Source organism: Tympanuchus pallidicinctus, unplaced genomic scaffold (genome assembly GCF_026119805.1).
Source record: "Tympanuchus pallidicinctus isolate F22 unplaced genomic scaffold, pur_lepc_1.0 scaffold28, whole genome shotgun sequence".
NCBI classification, from domain to species: domain Eukaryota; kingdom Metazoa; phylum Chordata; class Aves; order Galliformes; family Phasianidae; genus Tympanuchus; species Tympanuchus pallidicinctus.
The window spans coordinates 4887828-4906861 of NW_026294745.1; the positions used below are offsets into that span (position 1 = coordinate 4887828).

General features: G+C 39.8%; 1 protein-coding gene across 7 annotated transcripts in view; it reads right to left on the minus strand.

Moving 5' to 3' along the window:
* Positions 1 to 2957: 2957 nt before the first annotated feature.
* The window catches only part of GALNT9 (polypeptide N-acetylgalactosaminyltransferase 9), a 154550-nt gene continuing 138473 nt past the window's right edge, over positions 2958 to 19034 (minus strand). For 6 of the 7 annotated variants that reach the window (XM_052691084.1, XM_052691085.1, XM_052691087.1 and 3 more), the window contains 4 exons: positions 18422 to 18559; positions 16109 to 16204; positions 9023 to 9190; positions 2958 to 8743 (listed from right to left, as the gene is read on the minus strand). In XM_052691084.1, the coding sequence (XP_052547044.1) occupies positions 8597 to 8743; positions 9023 to 9190; positions 16109 to 16204; positions 18422 to 18559 (549 nt within the window). In that variant the 3' untranslated portion in view covers positions 2958 to 8596. The remainder of the gene's footprint in view (positions 8744 to 9022; positions 9191 to 16108; positions 16205 to 18421; positions 18560 to 19034) is intronic. The other variant, XR_008208653.1, reaches the window with a different exon arrangement.

Consider the following 19034-nt stretch of genomic DNA (forward strand, 5'->3'; position numbering starts at 1 on the left):
GAAGTCCCACTGGTGCAGCCTCCTTTAGTAGCAAAGTAAGGGCCATATTAGGCTTTTGTTTGGCTTTTCTCAAATAAAACCTTCACACACCAGAATTACTTCTTTTAATCAAAGGGCCCTTTTCCTCATTGCAAGTCATCTGTATTATTACCTCCTGCAAAAAGCCTACACAATTACATTAAGGAAATAAGATGATAGAAAAAAGTGAGAACAGCGTAAAGCGAAAGCTAGAGACTGGTTAAACAGTGATGACGAGCTTATAATAAGAAGAGAATATGGCCTGTGAAAAAGTTGCACTGAGTTTTCATGAAAAGGGCTGCTTTGTTTGCTGGCACTGAAATAAGTTTTGGGATTTTTTTCACAGGTTTTGAATCTTTCTTAAGTTCTAGCATAAAAATGTATTTGTTTGTTTTTTCCTTACTGTTATGGAGAGGAAATCACATCAGTCCTTGTCTTCTTTAAGTTCCAGCTGACCAGTCAGGGTGCAAAGCCTGCCTGATACAGGTGATGGGCTGTATTACTTGATCAACAGATAGACAAAACAAAAAACTTGCCAAGCAACATGTAAGCTGAAAAACCCTTCTCTCTGCTACTTAGTGCTCAGTTATAGACACATGTGTGTGATTCATGCTTGGTTTACAACAAATTATTGATTTAAAAAAGATAGAGGAGACACTGCCTTCGCAGTGAATAATCTGAGACTTGTGATAACTTCTATAGTGAAATGTTGTTGTATGCAGAACTGCTAACAAAATATTTTCATGAAGCTAATTTTGCTGGCTATTATTCACAGAACACTTTCTAATAAGCATATGGTACCTTTTAAAGACAACATTTTTCCTTCCAAGAAATGCTGGATTAGATTTTAATAGTAAATTAAGTACACAGAATACCTTAGCTAGCAACAGAGCAGCGTTTCTATACACAGTCCTCAGTGTGGGTCTATGAAGAAGCACCCCAGCACAAAAAAGACCAATACTGGAGATAGGTTTGCCAAGGCTAAGCCCATCAGTGCATTCGTCAGAGGCTGATTTTGTTGTTGCCCACCTGAAGATTACATCCAACCTCATTTCCTATGGATAAAGCAGGGAAGCACTTAGCAGCTGCTCTTTGCATTGTGAAGTCACCATCCTCTTAGAAACCAGGAAGGAGACAGCCTGTTGCACTCAGATCTCACCAAGGTAGTTCAATTGAAAGAAGACATGAATGACAGTGGGGGACATTGAAGTCAGTCCCCAGCTTGGTGACACAGCCATAGCCCATGGGTGGGCCTTGGGACCAGGTGTGGAAGTCTTTCTCCTGCCTCTAGCAGAATGAAAGGTGTTAGATGCTTTCACAGATGCTCTGTGCTCCTTGATCACAAATTGCAAACTTTGTGCATACATGCTAGCAGGGCAGAAGAAGCCTGGCTGAGCTCCAAAATCAATGTTAAAAACAGTAATGTATGTTTTATACAGCTGAACAGCTCAGGAACCCAATCTGTTCTCACTGTGTTATCACCCAGTCCAATATATGACACAGAGCATGTGCTTACACTTTTATGAAGTTATTTGCCAGTAATACAAAATAAGTGTGACACTCGATCAGTTCTAAAATATGTTCGAGAAGGGATGACAGGGGTCAAACTAAGAAGAGGTGAGAAGAAGAGTTGGCAGCAATTATTCACAGTTTTTAACTGTAAGAGAACCACAGGGCATCCTCTGGAATGAATTGACAAGTAGATTTAAAAGTAGAGATAGTGACTCACGCAGCAATTGTGCTATTTTTTACAACAGGATGTTTTGATATCTAGAGATATAAGTGGATTAGTTACGTAAAGGCAGTGTTGGTGTGTATAGACTCTAGCTTGGGAATTCTCTGCCTTCTGAAATGAGGGGAATATACATGATCATTGGTCTGCATTTTTGTTCTTCTAAACATCAGTTATTGACAGTTTTCAGAGATGATGTACTGGACTGCATAGGCTGCTGGTAGAAGCATGATGGCATTGCACTAACACTTCATATTCTCTTTCTGCTGCCTTTGGGAAGATGAAAGTGACTTGGGAAGCAGAAAAGAATCAAGTCAATAACAATATTACCAATCACAAACTGACCAGACCTGTAAATTACTGTACTTCCCAGAACTTCCATTTACTGCAGTAATGACATTTTATGTCATCTGCAAGTTTAGCCTCTGGATTGATACAGGTCAAACCACAGGGCGTGGGATCTGTCCTTCTGTCCTGTACCAACATAGGCAATTTGGGAACTGTTAATCCTTTCATTTTTTTGGTTACAGGAGTGTTCTTTAGAACAGTAATGCATCAATGACAGATTGATGTGCTTGTACAGATTTGAATATTCAGAACACAGCTCCAATACAAAATTTCTTGCATGAGAACACTTCCATCACAAGCTTCCTCTCTGTGATTCTGTAGCTTATTTTTGCCCATGGTTCAATGATTTCAGGAACATTGGTTGGGAGATCAGAATTTTTTAATGGAGATACTTTTCTTCTGTGTTTGAATGCTTCTTGTGGAGCACTTACTGGTTGCAAGGGACTGCATGTGAGCACAACTTGTAATAGCATGTGGATCAGTACCTGCAAGTATAATGTGCACAAGTGTGTCTTTGTACCACGACTGCATGACAAACCACCCCTGAGGTCTAGCAGCTCTCAGTCTGTACTGTTATCAGTCTACTTTTGGATGTGCACTTTCAGGGCCGAGTCTCTGATCAGGGCGTGTTGCATCTTCTCTGACATGCACAGAGCTCATCTCCTTTCAAAGTCTGCAATCTGCTGCACGGTGTGCTGTGCTCATCTCAAACACGGCCTGACTGCCTTTCAGAACACATTACATACAATTTACACTTTAAAATGTACGTAGAGTATTTGCTTTCCTAGTTTTTTTTGATGTGACAGCTTTGAATTTTAGAATGAGGTGTCCAGATGTACACTAATAAAAAATGCTCCTGCCAGCAGCAAAATGCATAGTAATTTATTAACTTTTCAAGTGTAAATACAAATTGATTTGATGATGTGCCACATAATGAAAAATTATTTGCAGTCACAACTTGCCTTCTGGTTGGTGCTTTTTTTTTTTTTTTAATTAAACTTATTACAATGAGTTTAAAACTGGGCAATACTTTTTGATGGCCAAGAGAAAACTGCAGCTCTGTGAAACGTAGAAGTGCTTCTTCATGTCTCTGAAGCACAGTCGTGATTCAGAAATTCTGTTCTTTGAAATCAGGTTGGCAGGTATTGCTTCACTGGGATATTTATGAGTAGATATTTTTGGGCAAAGAAAAAACATTGTTTTTGCTTAGGGTAATCCATGAGGACAATATCTTTAGTTACATATTAGTAGTATTTTTAAATAAATCAATATATTTTGTGAAACCATTCTAATATCAGTTACAATGCACTGAGAGGTCATCGTACATCTTTTATCTAAGGCTGTTGCACTGCAGAGACAGCTAAAATCTTCACATGGTGTAAGATACTCCAGGCACTCAGAAGGACAAGGTATTTTCAACGGTTGCCAGAGATGGGAGACTGTTAAGAGAGAACCTGAAGCTAATTAATTACGTGAGTCTAGAGGTGTAAATATTGGTGTGCTTTGTGCCAAATTCACGGAGAATTATTAGCTGTAGCGTTGCAGTAGAGACTCCTTGAGTTCCCTTATTTCACTAAGTAAGCAGACTCCATCTCCAGGAGAAAACAGTCAGTGCACTGGGGGTTGATGAATATCTGTGTTACCACACTGGTAATGCACACTATGAATGCTTCAGTAGATTGTCGCCAATTAATCCATTTTTCCATGTACCCAATGATTACGGCTGCCACACTAAGTCCACTAACATCATCAGAAAGAAAAAAAGTCTGTAAGGTGAGATCTGGCCTCTTGAACAGGTATTCTTAATGAAGGAATTCAAAACTATATAAAGTTTGTGGTTCCATCCTGAGAGAACATAACACTAGGTTTATTTTTGTGAATCCACATTTAGAGTTGTGTGAAGACATGATCCTCCCATGGTTTCTATCCGTCTTGTTAGCTAGTTCCTCCAATTTGCAATACCATCTTTTATCTGTAGCATGACCTCAGGACTGACTGTGTCAGTGCTAAGTAGCAGTTAGTCAAAATAGCAGCAGTCAAAAATGGAACTTCAGTCAAAAATAGAACCGTTTTCAACTGAGGGAATTCTGACAGTTGTTCTTCCTCACAAAGGCTTTTGCCTAACAAACAAACAAAAAAAAAAACAAAGAAGCAAACAAAACCACAAAACAACCCAGAGCTATTTGTGTCCTAGCTGAATAACAACAGACCAACCTCTCCCTGCACCACAATTTTTGTTGAAGTTCTCACAGTGGAACTCATTTTGTCCCCAAACGGGCTATATGGTGCTTTGGTATGGGTGCTAATGAATGGATTCAAGTAAATGATGGATTTTGAAGGAACGTGTAATTGATCTGGAGAACAGATTAGGACTTGTGCTATTCCACTAATGCTTATTAGACGTGGCCTAAGCATTTAAAATTTCGGCTGTCCTATGTCAGATGGATTACAACCCTTGTCACACAGCACTTGAGGTTCTCATCTACTGAAACTGTTTTTATAAAGGAGCAGGCTGATGAAAAGAGATCTGAGCAGTTTCCAAAGGACAAGGAGGGCTTGATGTTCAGACATGTCAAGCTCCAAATCATTAAACTGTGATAGATGGTTCGACGCTTTCAGAGTGAAGAACTGCCTTAGTTTTTGTATTCTGTCTGTGGAACCAGCTTTTAGTTTTGGGATGCGGGACACTCCTGAAGAGTTCTCATGCCTCATGGAGGAGTACAACATTTATGTAATTCCAGTGCAATCAATCAAATCCTTCAGTGACACCTTTAAAAAACTTTCTTCCTTCTCTCAGCTCCTTTCCACTGGAGGTGACCATGCCTCAGAACCACTAAGCCGATAAAGCTGGTTAACAAGTCTGGCTGAGGAACAAATGGTTTCACTCCAGCCAAGAACAAATTCAGCTTGAAAGACAGTTTATAACTCTCAAAGGAGAGAATTCTGAAAGGTTTTTTTTTTCCATACAAGACTCAAACTTGTTTTAAAAGGATCTTGACATGCTTACAGAAGTATTTTTTGTCATGCTTGCCTAGGATACTCAAACTGGTGCTCCTTGCCTTCTATTCCTCTGTCCCAGGAGATAGTGTTTAACTCCAAAATCTCTTAAACAAAAAATACTCTTTTCTTATCTGAATTTCCTCTACAAGGCATTAAATACTTTTGAGATTATCTGCACTGCAGGAAACATGACTGAGCATTTGAAACAACATGAAGCAGGACTTTGGATTACACTACGGGTGAAATACTGACAAGAGACCCATAGACTTTGGTTAAAACAGATAATACTCAAGCCTTTTTTATTATTGTCTCCTTTTATGAGAGAATATTTAAGACTCTCTCACATGCAGATTTACCATGTTAATACCACAGTCAAAGCAGTGGTTCAGACAGATAAAGACCAAAGGAAAAAGAACACAACAGACGTATTTCTTAAATATAAGAAATTGTTTCATTAAGTCTTAAAAAAAACACCCTGACAATCACAGAGAAAACCAACCTTACCTTTAAGTTATTTGAATTCTTTTATATTATTCCATAAATCTCAGAGCCATTTAACTATCACAGAAATCTGCATTCTTTCTCATACTGAAAGCCTGGTTCTTGCAGGCTTCCAGCGATGCGTGACCTCTGCACTCAAAGCTTGCCAGGACTGACCCTTGGTTAGACCACGTGGCCACGTTCTAATGCTTTGCACTGAGCACCAAAAAAGTGCAGCCATGTAATTCCCAGGACAGCCAATTCATGTTCGTTATGGTGGTGTGATAATGAAGGGCAATAATTTTTGCTTAAAATCTTTGACAATAAAAGCACATCTATCTGGTCTTCTCAGCTTCAAAGCTTCTAAACAGCAAATACAGCATTATTTTTCAGGGGAGCAGATTTGGTATTTCTCCTTTTTCCTGTGCAAAGGGTTGAAAAGCTCGCTGCCCTATTGCTAACCAAGGATCAAGTCTAGATTGACCATTTGTCAAGAAAAAAACACAACCAACATGTAGCACATTCGCTTCTGTTGGGTGCAGTAACTTTACATTCCTAGGAGTGAGGCATCGAGGTGCCACACTGTATGCACACATATAACTATTTTCACCTTTGTGCCACCTTCACAGTTAGCTGTGCTCAACTGAAAGACTACACAAGGCGTGAACAACTTGCCACTTTGCTCCCCCCAGAACTCACCAGGTAAAAGTAACTTTCCCTTCTGTCTTCCTGCCTCCCTCAGCCACGCCATAACACTCTGTTAGAATAAACAAAAGAAGAAATAAAACTTCCATACGGTTTTCCCCTTTTAAATTGTATCTGAGAGAAGATCAAAAGTCACTTACAAATAGAAGTTCTATACTGCCTTGTAGACGGTGACTGGCTTTTTTAATTGTCTGGTAGATTAACATAATGAGGTTAAATGCAGGGCAACTGCTCCCAATCTATATTTAGCCTGAATCTTCCTACCTCTGTTTCAGCCCTGCAAGAAGGATTGAGTACTGAGTCCATCCATGATTTTAACGTAATGCTTGATTAATTCAAGATGTTACCCCTCCCTGCACGCTGTTCTAGAGGTCAAGTAACCATAAATGCAGAATTTAAACCATTTTTATATTAGAACCTCAGCCATAATTATTCTTTTGTATATATTCATGCATAACCTGGTGCATGTGACATAAATAAAGATAAGCTATTAGCCACAAAAAAAAAAAAATTAAAAAAAAATTAAAATCCAGACTTTGTATTACATATTGTACACACAATTGCAAAGATAAAATGGGGCAAAATATGGTGATGTGCTCTCTGGATGCCAACCAAGAGTTGACAACAACTGATGGAATTTGCATGTTAAAAGTAAATATTTTATTACATACCATGCCCTTGAAAAATTAACTTTGTTTCCAATTTATTTTGTTCAGCATGCCTTGAAATAGGAACGGCAAAAGCTCTTCAAGAAACAGATCACCAAGATTTATGGTACTGCAGTGTCTGCAATTACCTATTTTCCTAGCTCAGTAAAACAAAACAAAACCTTTTTTAAAAGTACTATAAAATATTAAACAACAAAGTTAAGATGCTGTCTCTGTCATTCAGTGTGACTGAATTTACTGCAGTGAAAAGCTGTCTGTCGTTGACCCGCACCCAAAGCCTGCTGACCATGGCTGTGGTCATCGGCTCCGACCGCCTCTTGGGCAAGGCTCTGCCATTGCTCTGGCTGCCCGTGCACAGACACTGCATGAGCCATTGGATACATTATTAAATGCAGGTTCACAGATATGCTGTCACCAGGTCAAATGCAGTAAAATATCTATATTTCAGAGTAACGTTTCTTATATAAGCTGCCTAGTTCAGGCCTGCTCGAACTTCTTCTCGTAGCACTAGGTTTGTGTTTGTTTTCAAATACTGAAAAGCCTCTGTTGGTTTGTTCAGGAAATTTGTCTAGACAGTGCTCACAAAGCATGTTTGCTCACATTTGACATTTTCACAAGATGGGCAACAAAATGGAAGCTTCAAATTGCTGAATTCCACAGTTGGCAACTAAGTCACCTTATTTGCAGAAGTAACGAGCATCCAGTGTTCCCTGCCTCCGGCTTCCAGGCGGTTGCTGGAACAACACCAAGTGTACCTGCAGGCACAGCCCTGCAGGATGGGAGCCTTGAACCTGTACTTGGGGCTTGAAGGCCAGCAGAGGCCTCTCCATATCCACCCATACATTTACTGCCTCTAAAGAGTTAAATATGCAAGTGCTATATTGTGACTCCTTTACAGTCAAGAAATGTAAAATGTGGCAATACAATGGAACGTGGTTATTTTACCTATTCAACGTATATCTGTGTCTATGGAAGAGGTCTCTAAAATGCTGCCTTTTAGCAGCGTGAAGGTTGAGAACCACCTGTAAACATATGCAGAATAGCCTCTTTCTAGAGATAGAGACTCCTAAACAATCAACCTTGAAATTTCTCATGTATTGTATCATGTTTACCAGTGTTATTTACAGGTCTTCGTTTTAGTACAATGAGCCAGACATGCTGAAAAGGTAGGATTTTTCCAGTCCTCTTGTATACGAAGTACAATAAAAAAGGCACATGATTATTCACCATAGGATTTGTGCACCAGTCAATAACTTAAAGCTAAAAAGCTACCCATCAGAGAACTCTCTTTATGAGGCAGTATTGGGATCTCTCAACTCATAGAAACATCTGTCTATTAATTCCCCTAGGAGAGCTTAGGAACACACTTTTCTGAGTCTTCTGATCTTCCCAAGACTTCCAAATAAACAGAAAACTCTTCTTAAGCTTCCCAGGTTGTCTACTGTAGCAAGAAATAGTCAAAGAGAGCATGTATGTATTTGCTTTTTTTTCTCTTCCTCTTTTTTTTTCCTCCATTGATTGCTCAACTATGGAGTTTAGATCCAAGTTCTGTTCAAACTATTTTGCTTTAGGACAAATGCCTTGCAAGATATGGCACACTGAGCAATGGGCAATGGCAGGAGAAGCAGCCTCTCAGCCCCAGCAATCAATGTCGGCCGTGTTTTATCCAGTTTCTAATCATCCATTTTTGCCCCGAGCACCTTTGTACAACTAATCTGAGCCCAAAATTTGCATCCTTTGACATTTCCACTTCTAGACAACGGCCAGTGTCTCTGCTGATGATTGGACCATTCTGAAAGAAAGAAAAGAAGGGTTAGAAGAAGGGACAAGAAAATGTCAGAAAGACTTGGAGAAAAAAGTGCTAGATCTGTAATTTCTAGAAAGCACTCTGAAAAGCCCGGAACATTCTCTGTAATTCAAGTGATAAAAAGTTTAAAGGGGAGAAATCCTAGAAAGCATCAGGGAGATTCCTAGAGTAGTCCTCTAAAGACCTTCTTGATCTCCATTAAATATCCTCCCAGTCACTTTCTCTCCAGTTCCCTTCCGCGTGGCTCTCTGAGCTTTTCCGCACCTGCGTAAAATCCCAGAACCTCTGTGCTGGTCTCAGGACATCTTCACACTTCTTCAGAGTCGGCGTCCTGCCCTTCCCATCATCAACAAGGCATTTGGAGTCAGGCAGGAAGGCCGTGGAGCCCAGCGGCCCCAGCTGCAGGACACCATCAGAGCTGTAGCGAACGAGCTGGGGAGAAAAGCAAAGGGAACAATTTCACCACGGCCCCACAGTCCCAGCCATGGGACACCAGGCCAACTAGCAGCTCCTGTTCTTTGTCGTGCTGTGGGTCAGGCCCTTCCCACTCCGGTACGTTGTGCTCCAGGGCAGAGCCTGAGAACCTTGGTTTAGCAACCCGAGGTCTCTCGTAGGACACAGTATGCTCCCCACCATTCCCAGCCCAATATTTCGTGCAAAAGGGCAATCAAGAAGATGAAGTAATCAATATGTAAATCATACCCACTCAGCAGGATTTGATAGAACAAGGACACGATGTCAATTTGCTGTGCAGTTTGCTCTTAAGAGCTCTGTTAGAGGCTATCGATAGCAACAGCTCTAATTAGTTTTTGTAAATAAACGCTACTGAAAAAATCCAGTAACCAAAAATAAAAGAGAAAAAAAAAATCCTGAGGGAAATAAATAATTTGCTAACATATTCTTCAGGTCACCATAATAACACACTGAAGAATGACACTGATATTTCAGCTTTTTGTGAGGTTTAACTGTTCTGAAATGTGGTGATGTGATAAACGCTGCAGGCAGTAAATATGCTTCAGGTGACAGCCAGTGATTATTTTGGAGTATTTTTTGTCTTTTAATCAGGATAAAAGTTTTGGCGAGTACCAGTGGTTTAACATGTACAGCACAATCAGACATGAATTTTTACAAAGCAAGAGTCATTTTTATCTTTATTCCATTTTAAGTGATGATTTCACCTGTCTCACATCAGTGGCCCTCAAGAAAAGAAAATCCGTATGTAGGAGAGGTGAAAAATTGGTTTCTTGGAATCTCAGACTGACAGAATGTGTTTTATTGCAATCATGTTGGACAAAGGAAAAATATTGAAGGACAAAGAAAGTATCTGTAAGTGGCTCCTGTCAAGCAGGGCTAATTGTCACAATGCAAATTTGTGATGGAAGAGAGCTGTTCTCTGTGTCCACAGCAGGCTCCAGGTGAAAGGAGTGGATGGCTGCCCTTGATGAAGAATGGATGATTCCAAACCCTCTCTGCTGGATCCTCAAGATGCGATTTCCCTCTCCTACAGAGTGGGGTGAGTTTAGGATGTACATTTAGCAGGCTGTACTAACAGCCTTGCACATAACACTGAGATAACTGTGATGGAGTCCTCATTTATACATCACAAACATCAAAACCTTCGTTACTGCTTCTCTCCAGACAGTTGAGAGAGACTCTTCTGAGGGTGATTCCAGACAGAAAATGCATGATGTTAATTTGGCAGCAGACTGAACAGAGGCCCAGTGGCATCCCAATGGCATCCCTGTGCTCTCCATTCTCTAGATCATGCAGCCAGAAATGCAGCTGGAAATACAATATTTCTGTTTTCTTTCTCTAACTTTTAGATACCTCTTCAATAAATGTCCAGCATGGCTCTGTTCTGTGCAGGTTTGTTACAGCAGAATTATGCTCTACTGAGTCTGAAGCATCCACTTCTCATTTCTGCGTTGCAGTCCAGAGGCATTCCACCAGCACAATATTTTGCCCTATAAGTACTCAAGTGCAGCACACAGTGGCCAAAAGGCTGTGCAACGGAGTCAGCTTTATGGCTGGGGTGCTGCTGGAGCCACTGGAGAGGCACAATTATCACCTGGGAAATTCATTGCCTGCCTCATCTTACTGCTCTTATGTGGCTGGAATTGCTTAACAGGAAAGGGAAGGCAGGTCAGAAATGTCTGGCATTTATTGGATGCTACTGGCCAGTGTATGAGACATCATTAAGAGTCAATCAAAAAAACCTGAATTAGAGTCTAGCTTTCTTCACCCGTCCTTATTAACCTCAGAAGAACCACGCTGTGAATAATCATATCTTTCTGCTGGTAAAAAAGCCCCGTCTGCTCGCTCCCAAACCAAATGCCCTCTGACAGAGTATGTGCTCATTTTCTCCACCTGCCACTTCTGTTCAGAGCATCCGTGTGAAGCACACAGTTAGGGCAGAGCCCACACCACAGGGAGCACAGGGATAACCACAGGAGGATTCTCCTTGGCATGAGCAGTGGATCAGTCAAGGCACTGTTTCTGCACAATGAATCAAGACTTTTTTTTTGCCTATAGGGATACTGGGGACATATGGAAAAGAAGCTCAACAACAAAGTGATTCAAAATTCAAATGGACTGCTGACTCTGACACATGAACTTGTGTTTTTCCCATAGGGAAAAAAAAACATCCCACATTCCTGTTTTTAAGCAAAACATGTCTACTTCACACTTCTAAGAACCAGTGAGTACTCAGCAGAGTTCAAATGAACTGCAGGCATTGCTGAAAACTACACTCAGTAGGAAATATGCTCATCTTGCCATCTTCATTATAATCTGTGGGTCTAAAAATACCACCCTGCTTGGCTTTGCCTTATCAGGGCCACCTTTTATATTGGGCTATCAGCTCTGTCAGATTGATTTCCCTTGTGGTTCACAAGGAGCAGTGTTTTCTATACAGATATTAAAATGGTCTAAAATATTCTTTGTCTTTGGAATCTCTACAGCCAGAGTTGCATTCCTCAGCATCAAGCAGCCAGGTACCTCAGAAAGGCAGCGTTGTAAAGAAGCTGAAACTATTGCTGCTGCTTGAGCCCTGGAAGTGGAAGACACAGTAACTCTGCTCAACTGTCTCCAATATTAAAAGTGGCAGATGTGTGACAGCTCAACAGAATAAAAGATGGCTTGGCACATGAAATTGATATCCTTACAATGATGAGACAAACGGAACAGCATCAGCATAATTTTCCTAAATCTGTACTTTCTGCTGAGAGTTCCAAAAATTATAAAAACTGAGGCACATCTGAAATAAAATAAAGCAAAATTCTGAAAGCGCATCCAAGCCATCATGTCAATTCAAGCCACGTGATGCAGGAACGTTTTAGTGCCTGCTTCTGCAAGATCAGATCTGAAATTAAGGTTCATCAAAGTTCAAATTAAGATTCATTATATGATTAATAATGTCTCCCTCCAAAGACTTGATATCATCACTTCATAGAGACAATACAAACTGCACAAATATGATAAGTATTAAAAGAAGTTGCTTAGTACTGCAGACTAGAAAACAGGAACTGGAATACAAATCAATGGAGTAATGAAAATTACACTCTCTGTGTTCAAATTCAATCTCAACTGTCCCTTCCATACTGAAAACGAAATGACAACCTCTGCATTTGCATTAGAACTGTGGGTGTGATGCATCATGCCAAATCTATTCCCTGTCAGACAAAATCAAATGGCAGCCCCCCTTTATTGAGGCATATTCAAACCCGGTGAAATCAAACAAACAAAACCCCTCTACACAAGTCCTGATGGGCTGTGAGCCTTACATACCCACGCATTCCCAAGCTGCAGAACAGAAGTGTATTTTTAATGCCCCATTAATGATGAAGGACCTCACATGCTGAAGCCTGGAGCTGTGTTCCCTACTCCAGGATCTAATCCTGATGCTATCTGCTGTGCCTACGATAACACAGGACACTTTTCCTTTCAATTTTCAGAAATCTGAGCAGAATGGAAGAGACGTCAAAGGTTGTTTACCAAAGTCACTACAACTGATTAAAAAAATAGCAGGCAGTGATGCTTATGGAAGGTGGTCCTCAGGAGCATAAGCTGGTAGGTAAATGTCAGCTCTTAATTGAAGGGTTTGACTTCAGAGAACCCATCCCTGCCGATTTCCAGTCAAGTGAGTAAAGCACAGATCAGCAGGTAACTTTGGAGGAGACACACAGATGAGTCCAGATGGGTTCCATGGGAAATGTAACCCCTCGCTCTTATTTCCCCAGCAAAACAAAATACTTAACAGCCTCTCAGCAATGCCAGATAAGGTGAGCTGTAAGCTAACATTAATGAAACAGAGCCTGAAATGTCTTAAATATCCAGAATGCTTGTCATAACAAACACAGGTTGTTTAACAGAATGCCACCCACTGCTTCTGCCAAGCAATTTCCTTTCCATCCGTTGCCCTGCTCTGAGCGAGGGGATATGCTATCCAGTGTGCTATGGAAAAACATAGCTCTGCCTGGAAAAATGTTAAATATCTGCCCTGAAGCAGCAGTTAAAGCGAGGCCTTTCATCTGCTTTTATTCCATCTGTTTGTATGGCCGCAAACTCCAGGAATCTGAGCACAGAGATCTCTCTCCCTTCTACTTGATCTCAGCACGAGGAGCTCTCAGCACCACGACTGCTGTGTGGTGCGAAAGGGAGAGGAGTGTGGGAGGGAGGGAGGCAGGGAGCCAGGCCCTGCATCCGGGATGCTGTTCAGTTCACATGCTGTGTGCTCAGCTCCACATCGCAGCATTCAAGATAAACTCCAGGACAATGAATACTTCCACTGAGGCTGTCAAGATGCTCTCAGATGGTTCAACACCTGTGTGCCACTTTCGGGGTTGTTCTTTTTTCCATTTTTTTTTTTTAAGCTGTTTTTTAAAACAAAAGGGTATGGTGCACTGCTGTAGACCCAGTGGGCATTACAGGTGATTGCATATGACAAGCCATTTGGGTTCCCCAGGTATATTCCTTTCTTTTCCTGACAATTCCTCTAGCTACGGATGGTGTTTCCCATTGCTCTTTCAAGAGCATTTGCAAATCTTTTTTTCCTGAAAGGGATTAGACTCCAACGTCAGGCCTCACGAACCCACATCAAAATGACAATACTCTGTAAAGTGAGTTCTGAAATCAACTCAGGCCAATGCAAAACCTTGTACAGATATTCCTAACTACCGAGAAGTTTTCAAGCTGGTAGGATACATCAAGCACCAGTGATAACCTAAACTGGGAGAATGAGCGCCATGTTAATTGCCATTAATATTCAGTAGGCGTGTACAACTAACCCAAATCTCAACTCAGCAGGGTTATTATACGCCCTGTGCTTGAAGGAAAAATGTCAGAAACTGAAAGCTAAACATAACAGATAACTATGCTCACCCAGGATGATCATAAGAGGGGCTTTAAAAATGTTTATTTAATATATTAAAAAGCTTGCTGTCAACACCTTTTATGCTATGTGCTTGAATATCCTTGATTAGGGTTTGTGCAGCTGTAGTTCTCATACTGAATTAATTTTGTAAATTGTGATGAGATGATAGAACTTTTCCAGCTGTGTAATCATTAATTAACTTGGCTGCATTTGAGTGGCTCCAACCCATACTTGTCTGTGAAATACTCAGCTTAGATAAAACATCACCTTTGCCTTCTGCCTGGCGTTTCTTACTGAGTGAAATGGAAACTGCTGCAGAATGACTTGGTAGATTAACTTCTTGCCTTACTCATACTTTAATAATTCTCACATGCAGAGATTACTTTGGATTGTAAGGGCTTGAGAAGAGTGACTTTCTCTTTCTATGCCTTTATAAAATGCTAGTATAAGAGGGCTCCATTTTGTGGCTGTACTTTAAAGGCTTTTTTGGGAATTTCAAACAGATGAGATATTGGAGACAAGTAGTGGAACTGAGCCAGAAGAGACTGAATTGGTCACTACCCATCTTCAATGTTTTGGGCAGTGTGTAACTTATAGATTGTTATTTGCACCTGAGAAGAGCTGCCCAGTTTATTCAGCAATTACTTACAGGCAATGATTTGTTCCTTAAGTTTTAGTCCAAAGTAAACAGAAAGCTTGGTTGAGATGGATGAAAGAAACTGGTCAGAGCTAGATGGTATCTGAGAGGTGAGCTGCTTTAGGCCTCAAAATTTTAAGAATCTCATCTAGGTTGCAAAATATCTATTTCATTTTTCCTTTCAGTGCTAGCACGATTACGTGTTGGAAAGGCACTTTTGAGAAAGACTTAAATTTGCAGCCTTCTGGTCAAAATTGGAATGGAGCAAGATACTCAGCTCCCCGAGTGTCTCGATGTCTCTAGCTACTCTTCTTGGAAAACTCATTTACATCTAATTAAACAACACTATTTTTTTACCTTACTCTGTCCCTTCTGCCTTTACTGTGAAAGTGTCACTCAGGAGTCTGTAATGATTCTGCCAAGGCTGGACATTTTGTCAGTAAGAATTACAGTCTATCCTCTTTGCTCTAATGAGGTTTGACTCTTAACCAGCTTCCAATTAACCACAGTAGGCAATATTTATATTTCACAACTCCTGTTATGCTTCCATGGCAATGTATGAGCCAGGACTCCAAATCAATACACATATGGGTGAACTCCCGTAAGTCCCTGATAAGGTCAGAGTTTATTTACGCATGAGAACATTCATTAATGTAGTTTTGATTTGGACAGTACCTTAAATGAAACTAGAATTAGATTAATTAGAAGTAGCTCAAGTCCTAGGTCTAAATAATAACCAACTTGTATCTAAAAAACAATATCATTATTAAGCAAGGAAAGAAGAAATGTCATTTCAAATGCACCAGACATCTGTAAGAAAATAATACTCACAGGGACCTAAAAAAACCCAAATGTTCAATTTTAGAGAAGTATCAATTTAAAAGATATTCTTAATTGCATTCAAAATTAATGATAAATATGTGCTTAACTTTTTGCCCATTTAGGGAATCACATCAGCATCTTGCTAAAACGTTTCTGCATAGGAACCTATTGGACCAATCAACACTGAAGGTAAAGAGGTATGATTCCTAAAATATGCCAAGTCACAATGGGAAGAGCTGCTCGTGGAAACAAACAGTCTAAATTTGATAATCATCTCTCCATTATTAAAACAAATTATCATTATTTTTCTGTTTTCCTTATTAGCATCTTCAGAGTATAGATTTGCATGTTGTAAGATCTGGGAAAGGGCACTCAAAAAGACTAGAGGGAAGTCAAAGATTTTCTTTTGCAACATGAAGAGATACTGCCATACTCAAACACAATAAATTACTTCTTGTTTCTTCTGAAAATTTCTTAAAGTTGCAGTTTTCTCAATAATTATGGGATTTAAATTATTTACCTGAGAGGACATTCCATGGCATGGATAAAGGATTGCTTTGTCATCCTCTTCAGCTCCCTGATCTAAGCAGTAGCCACTGGCTTTGCTGTTACGCACCTATAGCCCAACCAGAAGGAAAACAATTGAATTAGAAACTGTTCTGTAAGAGGCAAGTCCTTCCCAGACAAAGCTTAGTTGTACTACAACTGCTGACACAAATGGTGGATAAAACTATTCTCCTCTTCTCTGAGGAACATTCTCCATACATGACAGCACTTTAACTTTGCAGTCTCTCCAGGAAAAGACAGATCATTTGGACAACCTCCTGTCTTTACAGAATTATTAACTGAAGTCAGAGTTTTATTTTTATCAATTACTCAAGGATCAAAACCCCATAAAATGCACTCTATAAACTCAGGCCAAATTTTGCTCCAAATTACCCTTGTGTAGAAAAAGAGGTAGACCCTACATGCTGAAATGTGGCTTTACCCAACAGCAAAGGAACTGCCCAGGCTGGTGTTGGCTGTGGCACACTTTTATTTGCTCCTATTGTGTATATAAGAACAAAAAGAGCATATTAAACAATTTTATTTCAATTAAGAATAGAACACATTTTACATCACTGAAAGGATGCAGCAATGATAAGCAGCACAGAAGGGGTTCATATATTTGAAGACGGGGTTCAGAGAAACACTCAAGTCAAAAATTTAGGCATCTCCTCAGACAAGAAGAGTTTACAAGTCCATGAAACTGTGCTGGAGCTCTTGTGAGCTCTTCAGGCTGCAGGTACTAATGCACATTTTGGACACAGAAAATTTTCACAGATCTCTTAAATGAGAAGTTGTTTAGATGGGCGATTTGAATTGGTCAAGTTGCTTTGAGTTTCGACTCAACAACTTGTCTGGCCACCCCTACAATACAGGAATAGCTGCAGCCTGATTTGTTGGAAAATCAGTAAATAATCCTTTATGTTGTAGTGCATGAACATAACAGGCAATCTGATGGGATAAGGGGGTTCCCTAGCAATTAAATTTCAGGAGGTTTATTTTATGACTCGTACTATAAAGGCTAAAGAACATGAAGACAGCTTTATGACACAGCTTTAAAAATGTGAATTGAGTCACTAGGAAATATATTTTTACTACTGTTTCAATATGTTTCACATCTACTCAATACATTTATTTTCCTTAAAGTCCTGAAAATTCAAACACCTTTTCCTCCAGAAAAATAGCTGTAAGAGAAAATACTAATAACAAGCTTTATATCGTTTAGGATGAAGCTTGTAGTTTTTTTATTATGGGCATGTAAGAAAGAGGACGATTCCAGTTTGTACTAGCTAGATAGCTTGTGTGGCTCCAATTTATCATAAATTTTAATGAATTGGATACTTGCAGTGTTGAACTTCCTGTGTGACTTGAGAACTTTGAATGCGACCACTGAACAGAAACAAACTTATTTTTGGAGCCCAGCTTCCTACCCGTCTGGTGTAATTGACACAGCATTGGCAGTACTGCCAATATTCTTCTCAGCAGCATTTTCAGAGCTGACAGTAACTAATAGCTCCTGTTGAACTTCCTAAATGCCTTTCCTTGGTTACTGCCAGAGATAGTTATATTAGGATACAGAGTGGCGTTATGCAATAAAACTTGCACTTTGTATCAATATCTGAAGGGCCTGACTTATTCTTATATGAAGTCATTTAAATGGGACAGCAGGAAAGAATGTCCGTGTAGTTGTCTGGTGTGAAAATTTATTGCCTAATTCAAGCAGACAATTAACACAGAGTCTTAAAAACACTGTCCTGGAACGTCGTCCCAGTTCACAGACACACAGCAGTCCTTACCTTACAGGCACTGGATGAACCCTTAAAAAATTACAGAAGGCATGTCTGACCTAAAAGATCAGGTTAGACCATATACAGTGGTTTTGGCTATTTAACAGGTGGAAAAGAAATGATCCAGAAAGCTGACCTGAACCAAATCATCTACACATCTCCAGTGCATTTGGATTCATCATTTTATCAGGGTTAACTGGCCATTCAGCTGTCTCAGAGTAGCTGTTCCAGGGTCTTACTTATTACTGTGCACAGGCAGAAATTAAAATACAGATTCTGAGCACAAAACAGCAGAATAATTTTTCTCTAATGGCTTTTTCTGAAGAGATAAAAGCTTGCCAAATGGTAGCCTCAACTGCATCTGAACAAGGACATGTGGCTTTTTATCCCCAACTAGGAGGATTTGCAAAAATGAATTAATGAAGCAAATACAGGCACCCACCACTAAGATGGAAAGAATTCTGTAATGCAGCCATCATGTTTTCAAAGACATACAGTACCTCTCCATAAGTGACTGTGTTATTATAGACTCTCATTTCAGGATAGACATTCTCCAAGTACCACTTAAAACTCCGGCACTGCAGTCTCTGTCGTAGAGCTATTCTTTCAGAAACATCTCCAAAATCAACTCCAGGGTTCTACAAAATAGAAAAACAATAGAGTCACCACACTGATTTTACATTTGTTTGTTGTTGTGTTTTTTTTTTTGCTGAAACCAAATTGGAGTTCATTTTGTACACCAAGTTGTATTTCCCTCTCTACTTTCTCTTTTGTAAGTAGCAGCTCATCAAACAGCTGCTGCAGAGAGCAGACAATAAATATTAATGCAAGTCAGTAGAAAAATAAGGATAATGAACAAGCAAAAAAACCCCAAACATAAATCAAAATATAAAAAATCGATGTGAATGCTGTTAACATACAGCAATTCTAAAAGTTTGCAATCAAACCTGAACTCCTTTGCTTTCGGATTTATAAGGAATTTAGCTGTAATTCTGATCTAAGATCTAGCAGCTTGATCATGGTTTAGACTATTAACAGCCTTGGGTATTCACGAATGTAAATGAGAACAGACCTGTTAAAACTTCAAAGCAGAGCTGCTCAAAAAGCAATTAA